Source organism: Cyrtonyx montezumae, unplaced genomic scaffold, assembly GCF_038088225.1.
Source record: "Cyrtonyx montezumae isolate F1298 unplaced genomic scaffold, pur_monq_1.0 scaffold_38, whole genome shotgun sequence".
Classification (NCBI taxonomy): Eukaryota; Metazoa; Chordata; class Aves; order Galliformes; family Odontophoridae; genus Cyrtonyx; species Cyrtonyx montezumae.
The window spans coordinates 1,235,909-1,258,246 of NW_027072043.1; the positions used below are offsets into that span (position 1 = coordinate 1,235,909).

Consider the following 22,338-nt stretch of genomic DNA (forward strand, 5'->3'; position numbering starts at 1 on the left):
AAAAAATGCATTTGCTAGATCCAAAACACAGTGATATGTTTCTATTTCTCTACTTAACGTATCCATGAGGGAAACAATGTTGGGTACGGCTTCATGTATCAGCGGAGAGACTTTATTTAGTTCTCTGTAGGCTACGGTCATTCGCCATGTACCATCTGCCTTCCTGACTGGCCGTATGGGGGTGTTGTATGAGCTGTGTGCAGGTCTAAAAATCTCTACTCTCTCCAACTCCTGCCCACTGTTGGTAATTTCTTCTTGCCCACCAAGGAGTCTATATTGTTTTGTATTTGTGATCTGGCGGAGTTGTGGCAAACAAATAGGCTCAATTGTTGCATGGCCCCTTAAAATAGCCTGCACCGCCCAGATACTAATACATCTTTCCCTTAGTTTGAACTTCCCCACAGTGTTCTGGAGAGTCAGACCCCACAAGATGTCTATCCCCAATATGTACTCTGGAAATGGGGCAATAGATACTTTGTACACCTGGGGTGGAAGACACCCAACCCCCAGTTTCAACCACATTTGTGTTATGGGGATCATAGGTTCATAGGTCCATAAGGTTGGAAAGGACCTACAAGATCATCTAGTCCAACCATCCTCCTATCACTATCCCTACCCAACTACTAAATCAAATCCCTTTCAAATCATCTGGCCCTGAGCCCACCTATCATAGCCTTAGTGCCCAGGAATCTACTTGGGTCCCCATATATGATGGATGTTTCTGCCCCACTATCTACCAGCGTTATCACTCGCTATGTGGGGAAAAGCAAAAATGAAAACCTCGAAGTTAGACCTGACCAATCACAGGAAGCACCGGTATCAGTGTTGGTTGCCCCTGTGGAAGGCCAGAAATGGACATGGCCGTCCTCGCGCCTAGAACGGAAAGAAGAAGAAGCAGAGAAAAAAAAGGAAGATCCAGGCGAGGGGCCTTCATCAGCACCACCACCACCACCTAGAAAGGCCACTAAGAAAAGTGAGAGACATGGAGAAGACAGCGATGATGATGAAGTCACTGTTACCACTATTCGTCGGCCCATAAAGATGACTGAAATCCAAGGTTCAAGACAGGAGTTTGTACGGCGCTCAGGTGAATCCATTGTCACCTGGTTGCCGCGGTGTTGGGACAACGGTGCCAGCAACATGTCCCTAGATGGCAGCGAAGTCCTCCAACTGGGAAGCATTGCCTGAGACCCAGCTATCGACAGAGGAATTGGCAGATGTCTGAATGGAGTCGCTACCCTCTGGGAACGAGTACTAGTGGCTGTAAAGGAGAGATACCCTTACAAAGATGATCTGGAGCCTAAGGTGGAAAGATGGAACACCATGGAGAAAGGCATCCAATTTTTGAGAGAAACAGCCGTAGTAGAGATGCTGTATGATCCCAATTTTGTCCCTAACAATCCACACCAGGACCGTGATTCTGAGAGAGTAAGGTGTACACCCAGTGTATGTCGTAAGCTCTCAAAAAAAACACCAGAGAGGTACGCGAGTACACTGGCAGCAATGCTCCATAGATACAAGGGTCAAGACAGAAGACTCCCAGTTTATGAATTGACTATTACTCTTCAAAACCTTCCACCTTGAGCTGTTTATCACTTGGCCCAGGAGCATGGTGACCTCCTATCAACATTTAGTACTTTTCCATGAATATGTAGTCTGTGCTACCGTGCAAGCTATGCTCGTACATATTACCAGGACCTCCGTGCTCCTGAAGCCATTCCCCAACAACTGATTGCTACAAAAACAGTGCACAGACAGCAGTACCACACCAACAGGGATTCCTTGCTCCCCATTCATAACTTGATCCGTCAACTACAGAGCCAGGGAGTGAACAGCAAAACCCACTCGCCGTTTAACAGCCCCATATGGCCAGTGCGTAAAGCCAGTGGAGAATGGAGGCTGACGGTAGATTACCATGACCTGAATGAAGTCACACCCCTACTGAGTGCTGCTGTGCCGGACATGCTACAACTCCACTATGAACTGTAGTCAAAAGCAGCCAAGAGTTATGCCACCACTGACATTGCCAATGCCATCAAGGAAGAGTTGCAATATATAAATGGTCTAGAGAGCGAGGGGTGGACTTAACTATGGATGCTAACCATGACTGTGACACATGTTATCCATGACTGTGACACATGTGCCGCAATTAAACAAGCCAAGAGGATGAAACCTCTGTGGGAAAGGCGATGGCAAAAGTATAAATACGGGTGCCACGGCAGGTTCATTATATGACCTTGTGATGATCTCGCAATGGCAAGCATTATGTGCTTACCATGGTGGAAGCAACTACTGGGTGGCTTGAAACATATGCAGTACCTCATATTACTGCCCAAAACACCATCTTAGGGCTCGAGAAACAAGTCCTATGGCAACATGTCACTCCAGAGAGAATTGAGTCAGACAATGGGACTGATTTCAAAAATTCTCTTGTAAGTACTTGGGCCAAAGATCACGACATCGAGTGGATTTATCATATCCCCTATCACGCACCAGCTTCTGGTAAAATTGAAAGATACAATGGGTTGATAAAAACCATGTTGAAAGCAATGTGTGGCAGAACGTTTAGCAATGGGAGAAGCATTTGTCAGAAGCCACCTGGTTGGTCAACACCAGAGGATCCATCAATCGCGATGGTCCTGCCCAATCCAGATCTCTACCTACTGTAGAGGGAGATAATGTCCCTGTAGTACATGTGAGGAACATCTTGGGAAAAGCGGTTTTGGTCCTTCCAGCTTCTGGAGAGGGCAAACCTCTCCGGGGAACTGTTTTTGCTCATGGACCTGGGTCTACCTGGTGGGTGATGCAGAAGAATGGGGATGTTCAATGTGTACCACAAAGGAATTTGATGTGGGGAGAGCGCCCTCAGTAATTCTATTAGTATGTATATATGTATATATGTATGTTGCATGTGTTTGTATTTAATGCTTGTTAATCATTGTGTTTTTAGGTATATATATATATATTAAGCATGATTTAATGATGTTGAATAAGAGGTGGAATGTTATGGTTTTATGATTTTTGTTGTATTATTGATATTCCACATCATAACATCATGTGGTGTATTGGGAGTTAAGGAGTTAATGCTCCAGCTCTGTGGATAGTCGATAGTTCTGGGTGTACCTGTCTCAGAAGAGAAGAAGTGCATTCCCCAGAGGACTTTGCGATGCTTTGCATTTTTACATATTTCTGCCCAGAGGGAAAGATAAAAACTGTCTGCGGTCACGGGACTCTCTCTTTGCTTCAGGACCGAGCTCGGCAGTGGGTGTTTGTTGCAGCCGTCCGCCTTCAGCGTTAGCGTAAGGCCTTCGGTTTATCGGACATTCTCTCTCTTACTGATTTTATTTGATCCATATGCCTCAATTCCAATTATATTGTATTGTATTGTATTATTTTCCTTTCTGATATCTTATTTAGTAAATTAGCTTTCCTCCTCAGATCGTTGCCGCTGTTTTGTTCTTAGGCCCATCACCCTTCATCTTTTTTCTCTTTTCCCCTTCCCCGGGGTGTGGGCCCGTGGGTCCACTGCCTCAATTGTTGCGGTACCGGGTCAAACTGTCCCGCAAACCTGTGACACCCAGATGCTTCTCACCTCAAAGGAAGAGTTTGCAAAGGAGATTGCTTCTCTAAAACCCTCTGCAGAAGGGACTTGAATCAGGAGATTCAGATCATCTTTCCTTGCTAACAAAAGCAGTTCTCTCACCATGCCTGCTTTTCTCCTCTGCTCTACCTACAAGCAGATTTTTTATGCCATTTCCTACGGAAAATCAGCTGTGTATGGATGCTCTGTGTGTCTGTGTGCATGTGATGCTCTCAGTAGTTTCTGAGTGCACTGATGAATGAAACACAAGTGTCAGGACAGCACTAATGTGGCTCGTGGAAGTTTTCTGAAAATAACCTGTAGTTGAAGAGGAATAGGATAAAAATTTAGGAGAGTTGTTATGGAGCTTTTTTCACTCTAGTCTTGCTTTTTTTTCTAAAAACAAAAGACCACATGTGGATTGAGGAATGGTACAAGGAAGTTTGATTTTGTTGCTGATTCCAGCCCACTGCTTTCATAACAGGGAGGCATTTCTTTCACACAGGCTATGTCATCCTTTTTCACAGTGCTGCACATTGCTTCTACTCCTCTTCCCAAAAGGTTTAATCAGGAGCTCAGAGCAGCTGTGAGACACCAAGCTTTGCTTGGCTACACTAAATCTACAAAAATCTGAGCTTGTTTCTTCTAAGTGCAGCTTCCCATGTCTCAGGAGCTGATGGGAGCAGAAGGCAGTAGATACCCACAGGGTGTGCAAGCAGCTGATCCCCGCGGCACAGAGGTTTCAGAGTGCTCTCCAATGCATGCTTGCCTCTTTTCTGAGCTTGAAGCTCTTTGCTTTGACCTTGGGAAAATGCCCACGAGAACTCCTGCTGAAGGGCCATCACATTTGCTGGGCTCAGCTCAAGCTACATTGCCTGGACTGCAGTTTTTAGGAAGTAGAGTTTGATTTTGGTGAGCTGGTGAAGCCAGCAGGAGCCTGCCAGTGTCCTCAGGAGCTCTGAGTTTCTCTGTAGGATCCCTGAGACTTCCAGCAAGCTGCAAGGTGTTGATTCTTTTAGTACAGTGGAGCACTGCTTCCTCCATCGCAGGGAGCAGGGGCCTGATGTGTTGCTGGATTGGTAGAGCAGGGCTGTGGGGGTTTACATGTTGCATCTCATCCTTGATGGCCCAAGGTCTTATGGGCCCATCAAGCTAAAAATAATTCACTCTTATTTTGCCTGTTCAAGTCTACTTGGGACACTTTAACTTTAGCAGCTTCATCTACCTGATGATTACTTTGTTGTTCTTCAGTTGCCTGGCTCTTAGGAACATGAGCATCTACATGGCACACCTTTACAACCATATTCTTTATTCAGTCAGCAATGTCTCTCCACAGTTCAGCAGCCCAAATTGGCTTACCCCTTCGCTACCAGTCATTTTGTTCCCATTGCTGTTACCACAAAAAAAAAAGCATTTGCCACCATCCATGAGTCAGTATAAAGATAAAGCACTGGCCATCACTCTCGGTCAGCAATATCTAAGGCCATCTGGACAGCCTTTACCTCTGCAAATTGGCTTGATTTTCCTTTTCCTTCAGTGGCCCCTGCAACTTGTTGTGTTGGAGCTCCACACAGCAGATTTCCATCTGTGGAGCTTACCCACAATACGACATGATCCATCAGTGAAGAGGGCATATGTCTTTTCATTGTCTGGTAGTTCATTTTATGGTGGGGCCTCTTTAGCACGTGATACCTCCTCTGCTGGCATTGTTCCAAACTTTTTACCTTCAGGCCAGTCCATGATCACCTCCAGGATTCCTGGATGACTGAGGTTCCCCATCTGAGCTCGCTGTGTAATCAGTGCAATCCACTTACTCCAGGTGGCATCAGTGGCATGATGGGTGGAGGGAACCTTTCCTTTGAACATCCAGTTCAGCACTGGCAGTCGAGGTGCCAGGAGGAGCTGCGTCTCAGTGCCCGAAACCCTTCGTATGCTGCCAAAATCTCCTTCTCATTTGGAGCGTAGCACTCCTCCGAACCCCTGTACTGCCAGCACTGCCTTTCACATCCGCTGCCGATGCATTCCTGCCTGATTTCTTAGGATTAGGATGATAACAAGAGTTACCTCCCTGTCACGGTGTTATCCGTGACAGTAACCCAAGGGAAACCGAGAAGGGAGAGAGGAGAGAAAAAGAAACTGCGTCAGTGGCCGCGCGGCCGCCCGAGCAGAGCCGCACTCCGGGAAGGGGAGGGGGAAACAGCGGGAAGAGATGGGTCTACAAGAAAACAACGGCACGATCTGAGAAGGAACGGTAACTTTACTAAATCTAATAAAATTGAACAATTGAGAGAGAGATAAAAATTTCCAAACCAAAAGCTGTGAGCTTACGTTAAGGAGGAAACTGCAGGGGAAGCACACGTGCTGAACCACCATGGCAGCCCAGAGCAACGAGCCCAGACCGAGCGCCGCCTGGCATCCGGTGCGGAGCTCCGCCCCTCCCCTCTGCTGCTCCCCCAGCATTAACTCCTTCACTGCTGCATGATGCTCTGATGTGGAATACCGGCATGAAAACCACAAAACCACAACATTCCACCCCTTATTCCACATCATCACATCATGCTCAACACACATCTATACATAACCAAAACAGTAATAACATAAGTTACATACAAACATATATATATACATACATACACACGTAATTACAGACTGCATTCTCCCAGCATCAAATTCTCTTGTGGGACACACTGGACGTCCCCATTTTTATCCATTACCCACCAGGTGCACCCAGGTCCCTGCGCAAAAACGGTTCCACCGAGGGGTTTGCCCTTTCCAGAGGCTGGAAGGACCCACACCGCTTTTCCCAACATACTCCTCACATGTACCACAGGGACCTTATCTCCCTCTATGGTCTGTAGGGAGCTGGACTGTGTAGGACCCTCTCGGTTGACTGATCCCCTAGTGTTGACCAGCCAGGTGGCTTCTGCCAGATGCTTCTCCCAGTGCTTGAATGTCCCACCACCCATTGCTCTCAACGTGGTTTTTAACAACCCGTTGTAGCGCTCGATCTTACCAGCAGCTGGTGCATGGTAGGGGATATGGTAGATCCATTCAATGCCGTGTTCTTTGGCCCAGATATCCACAAGAGAATTTTTGAAATGAGTCCCATTATCGGACTCAATTCTCTCTGGAGTGCCATGTCGCCATAGGACTTGTCTCTCGAGCCCTAAGATGGTGTTTCGGGTGGTAGCATGGGGTACTGCGTATGTCTCAAGCCACCCAGTGGTCGCCTCCACCATGGTGAGCACGTAACGCTTACCATCGCGAGTTCGTGGCAAGGTGATATAATCAACCTGCCATGCCTCCCCCTATTTATACTTTTCCCATCGCCCTTCCTGCCAGAGGGGTTTCATCCTCTTGGCCTGTTTAATTATGGCACATGTGTCACAGACATGGATAACCTGTGCAACGGCATCCATAGTTAAGTCCACCCCTTGGTCTCTAGCCCTCTTATAGGTCGCATCCCTTCCTTGATGGCCTGAGGTCTCATGGGCCCACCGAGCTAAAAATAGCTCTCCTTTGTTCTGCCAGTCCAAATCGATCAGAGACACCTCAATTCTGGCAGCTCGATCTACCTGATGGTTATTTCTCTGCTCTTCAGTAGCTCAATTCTTGGGCACATGAGCATCTACATAGCGCACCTTTACACCCAACCTTTTTGTTCGGGCTACAATGTCTTTCCACAGTTCAGTAGCCCAAATAGGTTTACCCTTCCGTTGCCAGTTGTCCTGTTCCCACTGCTGCAACCACCCCCATAAAGCATTTGCCACCATCCAAGAGTCAGTATAAAGATATAGCATGGGCCACCTCTCCCGTTCAGCCACATCTAAGGCCAGCTGGACAGCCTTTACCTCCGCAAATTGGCTTGACTCTCCTTCTCCTTCGGTGGCCTCTGCAACTCGTCGTGTGGGGCTCCACACAACAGCCTTCCATCTGCGATGCTTCCCAACAATACTACACGATCCATCAGTGAAGAGGGCATACGTCTTTTCATTCTCTGGTAGTTCGTTATATGGTGGGGCCTCTTTAGCACGTGGTATCTCCTCTGATGGGGATGTTCCAAATTTCTTGCCTTCAGGCCAGTCCATGATCACCTCCAGGATTCCTGGACAGTTGAGGTTCCCCATCCGAGCTCGCTGTGTAATCAGTGCAATCCACTTACTCCAGGTGGCATTGGTAGCATGATGGGTGGGGGGAACCTTTCTTTGAACATCCAATTCAGCACTGGCAGTCGAGGTGCCAGGAGGAGCTGTGTCTCAGTACCAATTACTTCAGAGGCAGCCCGAACCCCCTCGTATGCGGCCAAAATCTCCTTCTCAGTTGGAGTGTAGCACTCCTCTGAACTCCTGTACGCTCTGCTCCAAAATCCAAGGGGTCGGCCTCGGGTCTCCCCAGAGGCTCTTTGCCACAGACTCCAAGTGGGACCTTTCTCTCCAGCAGCATTGTAGAGGATGTTCTTTACACCCTGTCCCATCCGTATTGTCTCTATGGCCACAGCACGGGCTATCTCCTGCCTAATTTGCTCAAAGCCCTGCTGCTGCTCAGGACCCAATTCATATTTATTCTTTTTTCGAGTCACTTGATAGAAGGGGCTTACTAAGAGGCTATAGTTTGGGATGTGCATCCTCCAAAAACCTACTACACCCAGAAAAGACTGTGTCTCTTTCTTGCTAGTGGGTGGTGACATACTGGTGATTTTGTCAATCACATCTCCTGGGATATGACTTCACCCATCTTGCCATTTTACTCCTAGGAACTGAATTTCTTGGGGAGGTACTTTATTCCATTTAATAGCAAAACCAGCACTCAGGAGAATTTGGATTATTCGCTCTCCTTTTTTAAAAACTTCCTCTGCTGTATCACCCCACACAACAATGTCATCAATATACTGGAGGTGCTCAGGTGCCCCACCCTGTTCCAGTGTGGTTTGAATCAGCCCATGGCAGATGATTGGGCTGTGTTTCCACCCCTGGGGCAAACGGTTCCGGGTGTACTGAACGCCCCTCCAGGTGAAAGCAAACTGTGGTCTGTACTCTGTGGCCAAAGGAATAGAAAAGAATGCATTGGCAATGTCAATAGTGGCATACCACTTGGCTGCTTTTGACTCCAGTTCATACTGCAGCTCCAACATATCTGGCACAGCAGCACTCAGTGGGGGTGTGACTTCATTCAGGCCATGGTAATCTACCGTCAGCCTCCATTCTCCACTGGCTTTACGCACCGGCCATATGGGGCTGTTAAAAGGTGAGTGAGTCTTGCTGATCACTCCCTGGCTCTCTAGCTGACAGATCAAGTTATGAATGGGGAGCAAGGAATCCCTGTTGGTGCGGTACTGCCGTTAGTGGACTGTTTTTGTAGCGATAGGTACATGCTGCTCTTTCACTTTCAGTACCCCCACAGCAGACGGATCTTCTGACAGGCCAGGTAAAACAGACAGCTGCTGAATGTTGTCTGCATCTACAGCAGCTATTCCAAAAGCCCATCGGTACCCCTTGGGATCCTTGAAATGTCCCCTTATGAGATAGTCAATACCGAGTATGCATGGAGCCCCCTGTCCAGTTACTATGGGATGCTTCTGCCAGGTTTTACCGGTGAGGCTTATTTCTGCCTCCAACACAGACAGTTCCTGAGAACCCCCAGTCACTCCAGAAATATGAATCAATTCTGTCCCTTTATAACTCGAGGGCATCAGAGTGCACTGTGCACCAGTGTCCACCAGTGCCTTCTATCTTTGTGGCTCTAATGTGCCAGGCCATCTAATCCACACAGTCCAATACACCCTATTATCCCTTTCCCTCCCCTGGCTGAGGGCAGGGCCCCTCTATTGGTTACCTGCAGTGACGGGAGCAATTTCATTGGTGGCTGATCTCTGTTGTAGTTCTCTCACTTGTGCTCGCAGTGCAGGAGTGGGTTTTTTATGCCACTTCCTCATGTCCTCTCCGTTTTCTCGTAAGAAGCTCCACATGGCCACACGTGACATGATGTTACTGCCGTCATTTGCTCGTGCAGAGAGGCGGTTGCCTTTGGTGGCCGAGACTTTCAACAGTTTGATCAATTGCTTCATCAGATTCTTTGGGTCATGCTCGTCTTCATCAGGTGTTTCCACTACTGACACAGGTTCATCCCTATTCATCAGTAATGACAGTTCCTCCAGTATAGCTTCCTGTGTCTTCTTCATCTCACCTACTTCTTCTGCTACTATAGCTGCAATGGAAGCACGTGATGGTGGAAACTGTTGTTCAAAGTTTTGGAGTGTAATAATCAATTCATAAACTGGGAGTCTTCTGTCTTGACCCTTGTATCTATGGAGCATTGCTGCCAGTGTACTCGCGTACCTCTCTGGTGTTTTTTTTGAGAGCTTACGACATACACTGGGTGTACACCTTACTCTCTCAGAATCACGGTCCTGGTGTGGATTGTTAGGGACAAAATTGGGATCATACAGCATCTCTACTACGGCTGTTTCTCTCAAAAATTGGATGCCTTTCTCCATGGTGTTCCATCTTTCCACCTTAGGCTCCAGATCATCTTTGTAAGGGTATCTCTCCTTTACAGCCACTAGTACTCGTTCCCAGAGGGTAGCGACTCCATTCAGACATCTGCCAATTCCTCTGTCGATAGCTGGGTCTCGGGAAATGCTTGCCAGTTGGCGGGCTTCGTTGCCGTCTAGGGACACGCTGCTGGCACCGCTGTCCCAACACCGCAGCAACCAGGTGACAATAGATTCACCTGAGCGCCGTACAAACTCCTTTCTTGAACCTTGTATTTCAGTCATCTTTAGGGGCCGACGAGTAGTGGTAACAGTGACTCCATCATCATCGCTGTCTTCTCCATGTCTCTCACTTTTCTTAGTGGCCTTTTTAGGTGGTGGTGGTGGTGGTGGTGGTGGTGCTGAGGAGGGCCCCTCGCCTGGATCTTCCTTTTTTTTCTCTGCTTCTTCTTCTTTCCGTTCTAGGCGCGAGGACGGCTGTGTCCATTTCTGGCCTTCCACAGGGGCAACCGACACTGATACTGGTGCTTCCTGTGATTGGTCAGGTCTAACTTGGAGGTTTTCATTTCTGCTTTGGACCTTGGTTTGGAAACCATTTCTCTCCAGAATATCAATTATAGCTCGATAAGCACAAGCCAGAACCCAAACAATACATTCCTTCTCAGATCGTCCTGAGTCACATGACTCCTTACCTAAACACTCACTGAATTTCTCAGGATCCCACAGGTGCTCAAGGTCAAAACTGCATAACACCGGGGGTCCCCACGCTTCTAATTTCTTTCCTAATTTTTTCCACCTTCCCTGCCATTCAACACTCTCTGGTTTTGAGGAACGCTCGCTCCACATGATGTAAATTACTATTGCCAAGAGTGCATTCAGAAAAACAGATAACACAGTTGCCAGGCTGACATCCTGAATATAGGTAAAGACCTGAAAAGAGTAACTGGAAACCAATCCAAATGCTGCATAATCTGTCACGTTAGCCAGGGTGTTTATGCAGGAGGTATGTAACCCTCTCAGCACACTAAAGTAGCTGTATATATACATTACTCCGGTGCTGAGCACAAAGAGCTTAAAAAAACGCCAGCATGCTATAAGGTACATGAAAAACCTTAGTCCACTTAGCACCAGATTTACAATTGAGTACAAATACTTCACTGCCCGCATTCTCCACCAATAATTGTCACGGTGTTATCCGTGACAGTAACCCAAGGGAAACCGAGAAGGGAGAGAGGAGAGAAAAAGAAACTGCGTCAGTGGCCGCGCGGCCGCCCGAGCAGAGCCGCACTCCGGGAAGGGGAGGGGGAAACAGCGGGAAGAGATGGGTCTACAAGAAAAAAACGGCACGATCTGAGAAGGAACGGTAACTTTACTAAATCTAATAAAATTGAACAATTGAGAGAGAGATAAAAATTTCCAAACCAAAAGCTGTGAGCTTACGTTAAGGAGGAAACTGCAGGGGAAGCACACGTGCTGAACCACCATGGCAGCCCAGAGCAACGAGCCCAGACCGAGCGCCGCCTGGCATCCGGTGCGGAGCTCCGCCCCTCCCCTCTGCTGCTCCCCCAGCATTAACTCCTTCACTGCTGCATGATGCTCTGATGTGGAATACCGGCATCAAAACCACAAAACCACAACACTCCCTCAGGATGGTTCGTCACTGCTGTTAATTGTTGGGAACTGCTTTAAGTTGTCTTTCTCTGAGGCTCTCAGCCAATGATTGTGTGATATTCTCTGTACGCCCCTGTCTTAAACACTATAAGAATAAGGCTGTCAGGGTAATAAATTGAAGCCTGATCATTCATGTATTGAGTCCTATCATGCTCCCCGCCTGAGAGCAATCCACTCGGACCAGGGATTCCGCAACTATCAGTACCAGCTCCTCCACTTGTAGCAACCCCACAACAGACGGATCTTCTGATAGGTCAGGCAAAGCAGACAGCTGTTTAATGTTATCTGTGTCCACCGCAGCTATTCCAAAAGCCCATTGATACCCTTTGCGATCCTTAAAATATCCCCTTTTGAGGTAATCAATACCAAGTATACATGGAGCCCCTTGGCCAGTCACTATAGGATGTTTTTGCCCATCTTTACCAGTGAGGCTTATTTAAGCCTCCAACACAGACAATTCCTGAGAGCCTTCAGTCAATCCAGAGATATAGATCTGTCCTGACTCTTTATAACTCGAAGGCATTAGAGTGCACTGTGCACCAGTGTCCACCAATGCCTTATATTTTTGTGGTTCTGATGTGCCAGGCCATCGAATCCACACAGTCCAATACACTCTATTATCCCTTTCCCTCACCTGGCTGGGGGGCAGGGGCTATTGTGGCTGGTAGGGACCTCACTCAGTTCTGTAGGAGTACCGTTCAGACAGGAGGACGTCTCGCTCAGACTGGAGGGTGTATCTTCCAGGTTGGAGGACCTCTTTCTCAGATTGGTGACCATCTTGTTGAGACTGAGGGTTGTTAAGTTCGGACTGCAAGGCATCTTTTTCGGGCTGGAGGGTGTCATTCTTGAACCAGAAAGTGTCTTGTTCTGTCTGGACGTTGCCTCACTCAGTCTGGAAGGCATCCATGTTGGACTGGAGGCTGTGTAAATTGGTCTGGAGAGTCTGATTGTCAGCCAGAAGACTCTCTTTCTGGATCTGGGCACTATCCCTTTTGGCTTGGAGACTCTCTATTTCAGAAACTCTATGCCTCTCTGGGATATTACTGAATGAGGCCTCCTCAGATCTGTCTGAGCCACAACATCCCTGTCTCAAATATCTGCTTGAGTTCTCAGGACCTTGAAGGTTCTCAGGGAAAATGTCCCAGTACATTTTGAGCATTAAAATGGAAAAAACAATGAAATGCAGCCCCTTTAAGAGCAGTTGAAAAAGAGAAAGCATCTTTTTCTTTACTAAAACAAGTTTGCATCACCCAAGCAAGAGCAGGAGGCAAAGAGACGAGACTGGACTCTTGTCTGCAGTGTGTGGCGATAGGACAAGGGGAAATGGCCACAAACTGTAGCATTGGAAGTTCTGCACAAATGTGCGCGGGAACTTCTTCACAGTGCAGTTACAGAGCACTGGCACAGCCTGCACAGGGAGTTGATGGAGTCTCCTTCTCTGGATACGTTCAAGACCCACTTGCACACCTACTTGTGCAACCTGGGCTAGGGAGCTGCTTTGGCAGGGGGGTTGGACTCAATGATCTCTGGAGGATCTCTGTTTTGTTCACTCGGTAGGAATGGAAAGTTGTTTTGCAGTAGACTGGAGAGAAGAATGTTATTTCATGGTCTCTGCTGTTATCTAGCAGCCTTTATCAATATTAATTGTCCTTTCTGGGGGTTTTTACTTCATCAGTGGCCTTTGATAGTCTTCACCACTCATCCATTAGGTGAACTTTCCACATTAACACATGCACAACAGACAGTGAAGTAATTACAGTTATAGTCACCATTGCAATTGAGAATTAAACATTTCTTTACTAGAGGCCCTGTCTCCTCAAAGTATTTCAGAAATTTTTCTGACATCCCATGAACACACAGGCACGCACAACCCCACCTCTTTGCCTAATGTGGTGCACACTCACATGTGTTCTGTACTAATTTCCCAATCAATTCTCATTTGGTCTCATTTGGGAGCAGTGTAAAGCTGTTTGCATTCCCTGCTGCAAGGTTGTGCTGGCAGCAGCGGGGTTGGACTGTTTTTCTTGGGAGGATGGAAAGGATCTTAGCAGACCCGGTTCAGGTTTGTGATAGCAGGCCTGGCTCAGGTTTGTTCTTAGCAGACCTGGTTCAGGTTTGTGCTTAGCAGGCTCGGTTCTTCTCCAGTGATTCTGAGCCTGCAGTGTCAGTCCACCAGGCAGTACACAAATGAAAGGTTTTCTGGTTTGAGAGAAATTTGTATCTCTGCAGCTTCAAATGTTTCAGATTTTGTGTCCTAGTGCAGGGAACATTTTGGACATGATTTGTCATCATCACAGCTCACTCTGTGAGAAATTTTGACAAAAAAGCTTTGACTCGCCACAGTGCTTTCCACTGTCTCCACTTACCTGGTGTGTCCTTGAAATGTATGCCTAATCTGGAAATCTTTCCTTGTTTCCTAGCATTTGTGAAGTAAAGAAACATTTCAATTGTTGCTTTTTGCAGCAGTTCGGTATATATGGAGTGTTTACAGCCAGGTTTATGGAGACATCCCGCTTTGGGCTGCATTTCCCAAGTCTCCATGCAGGCATAACACAGGAAATGAGCTTTGACAGACAGCAGCAGAAGAGCAGAGCCTGGTTGCTGCTGGTAGTGGTAGTGGTACAAGCAGCACGGATGTCTGTAGGTTGACTTATGAAGGTGTGAGTGTTCCATGACCGCGTCTCTGTGCTATAAAGATGGGCTGGGCCCCAGATTATGATATAAATTACCTGATATTACAATATAAAATTGAAATATAAAATACCTGAGTTACCTTAGTTGAGAGGGTCTGCTTTTAAGATACTTATTCTGCATATGATTGGGCACCACCGTGCTATATAAGTTTTGGTATAAAAATATACACTGTAGGTCCCATTAGTGCACATACGTTGTTTTAGCCATAGTGACAGCATTCATCCAAGTGCTGGAGATCTTGCTTAGTATCTCCACTAAAGTAGGTATAATTTTGAGAGAGACAATGCCTACGGGATAGCTGTTTTACACAAATTTCCCATACAACTTGATGTCTATGTTTAGATTTTGAATGCTGTTTCACCTTAAGCCATCCCGAAGGAATCTGCAGGTGGGATGCAACACTCAGAAAGAAAGATATTCACCAAATGCTAACAGAAGAATATTTCCGAAAAGCACCAAGATAATGCTGGCAGGAGAAAGGAAAAGATCGACTGGGCAGTCCTGAAGCAAGAAGAGAATGCCAAACCCAATTTCTGCATAACGCACTAGTGAAACATCTACAGTTTACTGGGGAAGAAACAGAGGAAACATATAAACAGTTAGAGCTGCTTTAATCAGAACAAAAGAAAGACCCATGCATTAATGTCAAATGTAGAGCATAAAGAGTGGGCAGGAATGAAGGGGAAGGTACAGCAGATTAGCAACAAGAAAAGAAGGCAATATGTGAAACATGGGTGGGGGCTGTGGGGAGCGGACAGCCCATAGTGATGTCCCCAAGAAGCGGGCTGTGACATCGCCAGGAAGCAGATTTTGCTTAGCCCTCAGTGCTCATCCTGGGGTGCTGGCAGAACCTGACTCATTCTGGCTCGTTCCTGGCCCCTGCTCAGCAGCTCTGTGAGGCTTGTCGGTCGAGCAAGGATTTGGTTGTGCTGTGCTGGGTCGTGCCTGGGGCTGCTTGCAGCATCTCAGCGCCTGACCCTGCAGTACTGCTTGTGTTTCCCTGGTTCTGCCTAGTGCAGGCAACCAGGACTCCACGGAGCACACTCGCAGCAGCGGACGTGAGTGGTGTGGGGACACCTGGGGCGAGCATGGGGAGACTGGCCCTGGGCCAGCGCGGAGCACGAGACAGCCCAGTCAAGGGCTTGGGAGGGCTTCCTGTGAGAAACTGCCTGAGGACTTTCACACTCTGGGGCAGCAATTGAGCGTGACCTCTGTTCCTCTTCCAGAGTGCAAAACCACTGCTGCAGCTCCGGTGAGGGAGAAAACTTGTCATCCTCAGTTCTCCTAGCTCGCTGCAGCGAGAGGAGCATGTCCGCAGAAGAGGCGTGGATGTGTGCCATCTGCTGCGATGTGCGGGGGGACATCGCATACACGGTACCATGCAAACATATGTTCTGCCTCAGCTGCATCCAGCAATGGGTGACCATGAAAGGCAGCTGCCCATTGTGCAGGACAGCCATGGAGACCATGAGGGTCTCTGTGCTGGGAGACAACAAGTACATGGAGTATGTCGTCTCTCCGCCTGCAGTGCCAGTTTCCATTGTATTCAGCACCGCCGCCGGCCCCAGAGGCACTGCAACATCTGCTCTACCCTCTGCACCACTGTCCCCTGAACCGATGACTGTGCAGCCAGAGCGAGTGGGCGGCCTCCTCCCAGGGGTCTAGGCAGCACTTTTCAGGGTCAGACAAGGCATCCTCGCCTCTGTTCTACCCTGGCTGCAGCAAGAATTCTGACGCAACCCAGAGATACACTGGTGGAAGATCAACTGGATGAAGAGCGTGATCCTGTGCCAGGTGGGGCTGGACAGAAACATCCTGATTCAGTGTGCACAGCACACCCTGAGCTCCATCCCTGCACTGCTCATCAACACTCTCATCACAGCCATCGAGAGCCAGTGCGGCCCGAAAACTCGGAAGATGCTGGGCCTCCAAGAGCACAACAACGTCCAGAAGCAGTATGGCCCTGAAGAGCCCAGCACAGCCCAGGAGCAGAAGCAGGAGCAGGAGCAGGAGCAGGAGGATGGCCCCTCAGACACATCTGGTCCCACCACCTCCCCGCCCTCCAGCAGCTCTGCAGGTCCCAACGTGGAGGAGCACCTGGGCACATCCAGCGGGGCCCCGGGGGAGGATGCCTCCGAGCTCCCTGCCGCACCCAGCCCCAGGGAGTGGGAGCGGCCCAGCGAGGAGCCGGGTCTCCAGGCGGCAGGCCCCTCAGAGCAGGGCCGCAGTCCTGGCCCCTCCGCTCGCGGCTGGGGTGGGAAGCACTCGGCCGGCAGGCCCCAGCGCTCTAAGAAGAGGAGGGCTGGCAGTGCTCAGTGCGCTTCTCTGCCCTGCAAGAGGCAGTCCCCCCGGCACCTCTAGTGGGGCTGACACGCGTGTCCAATAAAAGATCAAAATGCAGAAGCACGGCTCATTTCTAGCACCTGTCCTCCAAGACGGTTCACCCTACACGCGCATGCCCTACACATGCTGGCATTATAGATCAGCACCACTGTACTGGGAGGGGAGATCCATGCTGCCTCGAGCTGGCTCCCAGTGGCCACACCCACAAACAACGGCTCAGCCAATTGGAGCCAGCGGCGGCACTGCCCTCCTTGGGGAGGATGATGTAGCAGTGGAAAGCTTGTGGGTGAGAATTATGGGGCAGGCTAGTGTGAGGGACGCTGTTGTGGGGGTGTATTATTGGCCCCCTGATCAGGAGGAGGAAGTTGATGAGGCTTTCTACAAGCAGCTGGAAGTAGCCTCACAATCTCAGGTGCTGGTTCTTATGGGGGACTACAGTTCTCCAGATATTTGTTGAGAAAGAAGCATGGCCAGGCTCACGTGCTCCAGATGGTTCCTGCAATGTGTTGTAGATAACTTTCTTACACAGGTGGTGGAGGAGCCAAAAAGGAGTGCGGTGTTCCTGGACCTTGTTCTTCCTATTAAGGATGGGCTTGATAGGGAAGTGAAGGTTAGGGACAGATTTTGGGATGTAGTGATCACGAGATGGTGGAATTCAAGATCCTGAGTGGAAGAAGCAAACCAAAAAGTAGGGTTGCTACCCTGGACTCCAGGAGAGCTGACTTCGGTCTCTTCTGGGACCTTCTTGGAGCTAACCCGTGGGCTAGTGCAGGAAATTGTTGAGAAGTGGTGTGAGCAATCTTGGATATAAAGGTTGCTATTGTTCGAAAATTAGGACGTGAACAGAACATTAACTGTGTAAATCAGCAGAAAGGAATTTACCAGAAAGAAGGAGAAGATGCATGCTTCAGCTAGAGTAGCAACTAGATGAAACAACTGGAACAAACATAACAGGTGCATGATTGTATACTGTGAGCCAATCAGATGCTGTTGTTATCCACGTGCTCAAAACACACAGTTATTATTAATAGGATATATGAACTGCGCAGGCTAGTTTATAGTGAATGCTGTAATCTAGAATGGTAACAATATAAGCTGCTATTATAAATAAACAGAGGATCACCATCAACTGCATCAGTGGAGTGATTACTCGCTTGCTGTCTGCCACAATTGGCGCCCGAACAGGAACAGACGTGTTCGTTGCACAGTCTGTGGGCACCAAAGGCGTGTTCGTTGCATGCCATGGACTTGTTTGTTGCAGTTCTGAAAGTCCAAAACCTTTGAGAAGAACTGGGACCTGGCAGATCAGCGAGGGTGGAGGTGGGCATGTTCATTGCAGTCCAGAAAGACTTGTTCCTGGCAGCCTGGAAACCGAGTGTCCTGTCAGAGAAGGGAGGGAACGTCATGAGCACTACTGCACCAGGACTAACACTAATCCATGGCAACACTCCTCCTCCACCCAATCCCCAATTCCAGCTTCCAATGATGCTGTGGCCTGGTTTAATGGCAGCAAAGGGCCAGGCTTGCCAGGGCGGTCAGAACCTGGGCAGGCACAGCTCTTGTGTCCTCACATCTTTGGAACTGGCTGAAAGACACCAGCCTGACTGGTCCGCGTATTCCCAGGATGGGGATTCCCAGAGCTTCTATCTGGATGCAGGCCCGGTGGAACCAGGCACTTTGGCAGGATGGGAACACCATGGTGCCGTAGGAGATGCTGTCCCCCACGGGGTCCATACACATGATGCACCTGGTGTCCTGTGCTGGCACTGCTTCCACTGCCTGCTGCGGGCAGTGCTCCCAGCAGAAGGACCTGCAGGAAGGTGGGAGGGATGGGCAAGGTGAGAAGTGCTGCGAGGAGGGCAGAGGAACACCAAGGAGCCCCAGGCTCTGGCTCTGGCTCTGTCAGGCTGCTGGGAGGTGTCATGGCGCCTTCCTCGCTTCTTTGGCTGGTGCTGACAGCAGGGATTGGAGGCTCACAGATGAGGCCTGGCAGCCCTTACCAGTACTGGTGAATGTACTGGGTGACACATTCACCCTGCGAGGCACAGGGGAGATGGAAGCTGTGGTCGCATCCTCTTTCTGTGCAGGTGATGCGGGCCCCCGTCACTGGGCCCCTCACTCTGCCCTAGCTCCACCACCCTCCTGCTTGGGTGCCTGCTGCCCCTCACCCCCTGTGAGGGGTGATGATGTCAACAATGGTACCTGGGAGTGGCCATTGTGACAGATGGGGTTGGGATCAGATAAAAGGCTGCAGGGCTCAGGCCAAGCTCAGTGTGAGCTGAGGAGGTGCACTGATGACAGGAGGAAGGGGCTGCCTGAGGCTGCCCAGGGAGGAGGGCATCCCATTGCTCTGAGGACTGAGCTGTAATCTCAACCTTGTACCGCTTCTCCTGTAGGCTTGGCACAGGAGTGTGCAGAGGAGAAAGCCCAGCACTGCTGGGACAGGGAACTCTACAAGTACTCACTGTTGATATACACCATGTCCGAGGGGTCACAGGAGGCTGCTGGCTCGAGGGAGCAGGGTGAGAGAAACATATCCCTACATGCAGCTTCCCATCATTGGGCAGATTGCTGCTGGGGGTTTGCCTGCAGTGGAGAGGGGAGGAAAGGGCCGGCAAGGGCTTCTCTGCTCCTTGGCCAGAGGGGTTGCGGTTGGGCTATGGCTGCTTGTCGGGCCTGTTGGGCCTGCAGTGTTTCTTCGTCTCCACAGCCTCAGGCCCTGCTCTTCACATGGCCGGCACACAACAGCCCCTCGAACAGCCCTCAGAGGCAGATGGCCCGAGGGGCAAGGCACTCACTCACTGCTGTTGCTCTCTCCCCTCCAGCATGCAAGCTGTGTGGCCAGGTGGATGAGAACTCAGACATCCTTGGGCAAAAATACGAGATAAATGGGTTCTACTTCCACACTTATTGTGCGGTGAGTTCCCTTGCAGCTCCTACCATCTTCCTCCAACCAACGGTTCCATTCTTCCTGCCCTTACAACATCATGTTCTTACCCCTTGTGCAGCTATTTGCCAGTGGCCTCTGTCAACAACGAGATGAGAGGACTTTCATGTTTTCCCAAGAAGACATCATACGCACAGTTGAGCAGGCAGAGCAGACGGTGAGGACCTGAGTGGAACAGGCAGATTTGTGGCTGGAGAGGACTGGTGATCTTAACCTGCTCCTAAGAAAGCAATCCCAGCATTTCCAACAAGCTCCAGGACAAAGTCCCCTCCTTGCAGATGATGACTGTTCACCGGGCAGCTCTGCAGAGCGCAACCCAGCCATGCCTGCAGTCTGGACTCTGCCCAGTAGTGGGGGGTCAGATGCACAGGCCCTGAGCTTGTTGCTTATGGGACCTGCTCTATTCTTTCCAGCACTGCATTGTCTGTGGCAAGACGGGTGCCTCCATCACCTGCACAGAAAGAGGATGCGACCGCAGCTTCCATCTCCCCTGTGCCTCGCAGGGTGAATGTGTCACCCAGTACATTCACCAGTACTGGTAAGGGCTGCCAGGCCTCATCTGTGAGCCTCCAACCCCTGCTGTCAGCACCAGCCAAAGAAGCGAGGAAGGCGCCATGACACCTCCCAGCAGCCTGACAGAGCCAGAGCCAGAGCCTGGGGCTCCTTGGTGTTCCTCTGCCCTCCTCGCAGCACTTCTCACCTTGCCCATCCCTCCCACCTTCCTGCAGGTCCTTCTGCTGGGAGCACCGCCCGCAGCAGGCAGTGGAAGCAGTGCCACCGCAGGACACCAGGTGCATCATGTGCATGGACCCCGTGGGGGATAGCATCTCCTACAGCACCATGGTGTGCCCATTCTGCCAACATGCCTGGTTCCACCGGGCCTGCATCCAGGTAGGAGGCCTCCCCTTGCCTGTTGGGCACGGCAGGAGCTTAGCAGCACCAGATCCTTGTGTTTCTGCTTGATTCTTGTGTTTCTGCTGCAGGAACAGGCCCTGTGTGCTGGGGTTTTCTACTTCCAGTGTCCCATTTGCAGAGACAAGGACAGGTTTGGCCTACACATGATCATCCTGGGAATACGCATACCAGTCAGGTTGGTGTCTTTCAGCCATTTCCCAAGATGTGAGGACACAAGAGCTGTGCTTGCCCAGGTTCTGACAGCCCCTGCAGGCCTGGCCCTTTGCTGCCATTAAACCAGGCCTCAGCATCATTGGAAGCTGGAACTGGGGATTGGGTGGAGTAGGAGGGATGCCGTGGATTAGTTTTAGTCCTGGTGCAGTAGTGCTCATGACGTTCCCTCCCTTCTCTGACAGGATACCAACGTGGGAGGACAATGATGCATATGCATCACTTCAAGAGAGGCACGGGCGCTGCGATGCCAGCGAGTGCTGTTACCCACAAGGCAGGGAGCAGGCAGAGAGAGCGGGGTGAGTTACCTCAGAAGCCCTCTAGGGCTCTGCGTGGGATCGCAGCCTCAGCTTGGGGTTGGGGAGCACAGACTGAGTAGCAGAGGTGTGCTGGGCTCTCCCTGGCTCAGATGACTTAGTACTCATGTCCACAAGCCGTTTGTTTCCCCAGGCCCTGGGAGCTGCTGCTCTGCAGCTCCTGCGCTGCACAGGGCACCCATCGGTGCTGCTCCGACTTGAGTGAGAGCGCCTCCACCTGGGAGTGCAATGTCTGTGCTGGAGAGGGCACCGGTAAGAAGCAAAGAACCGTGTGCTGCATGCTCAGGGCGGTCTTGCTCACGTCCATTTACCCTGGAGAGCTGGGATCCGATCGCACCCCCAGGCAGGGTTCAATCCTGCTCACCTTCCTGCCTCCTTTACAGACTCCAGCACTACCAGCCAACGGGGACTGGGGCCATCCCAAGGCTCCCCAGCACATGACAGTAGTACTTCCATCACCACCAGCCAGGCACCTTTGGGGCCAGATCATGGTTCCCATGTGCCTGAGAGCAGCGGCCTGTCCAGACAGCGTGGGACAGACCATGGGAGAATCTCCCCACGTTTACCTCAGAATGAGAATAGCTTTAATGAGCTCCGAGGACAACGTGGGAGCTGCCATAACTCTGCCCCGGACTTGGACAGCTGGGAGGTGTCAGAGGCCTTGAGGCTCACCCCGGCACATGGCTACAACCTCCGACCCAGACGGGGAGGGCGGGCCCGGACAAGAAGCCGCTCTCCGCTGCAGTGCCAGGTCCCAGATACCCCAAGCTGGCCCCGAACACGCCGTGGGAGCAGGCAAACACCAACAGAGAGCTGCACTCACAGCAACAGCCAACGGGAAGCACCGGGGCACTCGAGGGGTTCCACAGTGGCTGATGGAACCCGGTGTGCGCAGACAGGGAGGGCCCGGACTCGGAGCTGATCCCCTCCGACGTTGTCGTGATGCAGAGTCACAGAGCCAGCCTTGTTTACACCGTGGGAGTCGGTCTAGGAGGACAGAGCCAGCCCAGGAGCGAAGCCACTCCTGGGTACCACGTCGGGCTCGGAACAGCAACAGCCGGTCCCGACAACGCCACATAAGCAGCAGTTGATGACATCTTCGGGGTGCTTCCAGTAGCATATGGGCCAGGACCTGGTTGGACCATTGAACCTGACGACCTTTCTAGTTTTT

General features: G+C 50.3%; 2 protein-coding genes across 2 annotated transcripts in view; both read left to right on the top strand.

The window, feature by feature from the left end:
• The window catches only part of LOC136054532 (zinc finger protein 22-like), a 198,112-nt gene that overhangs the window by 164,376 nt on the left and 11,398 nt on the right, over nucleotides 1–22,338 (top strand). The window lies entirely within an intron of this gene.
• On the top strand, nucleotides 18,520–22,258 carry LOC136054531 (uncharacterized). Its single transcript, XM_065745822.1, is given in 12 exon segments — nucleotides 18,520–18,616; nucleotides 18,908–18,976; nucleotides 19,175–19,300; nucleotides 19,604–19,695; nucleotides 19,787–19,882; nucleotides 20,139–20,263; nucleotides 20,454–20,616; nucleotides 20,709–20,815; nucleotides 21,036–21,149; nucleotides 21,301–21,419; nucleotides 21,515–22,095; nucleotides 22,097–22,258. Coding segments are annotated over 12 exon segments (1,851 nt in total).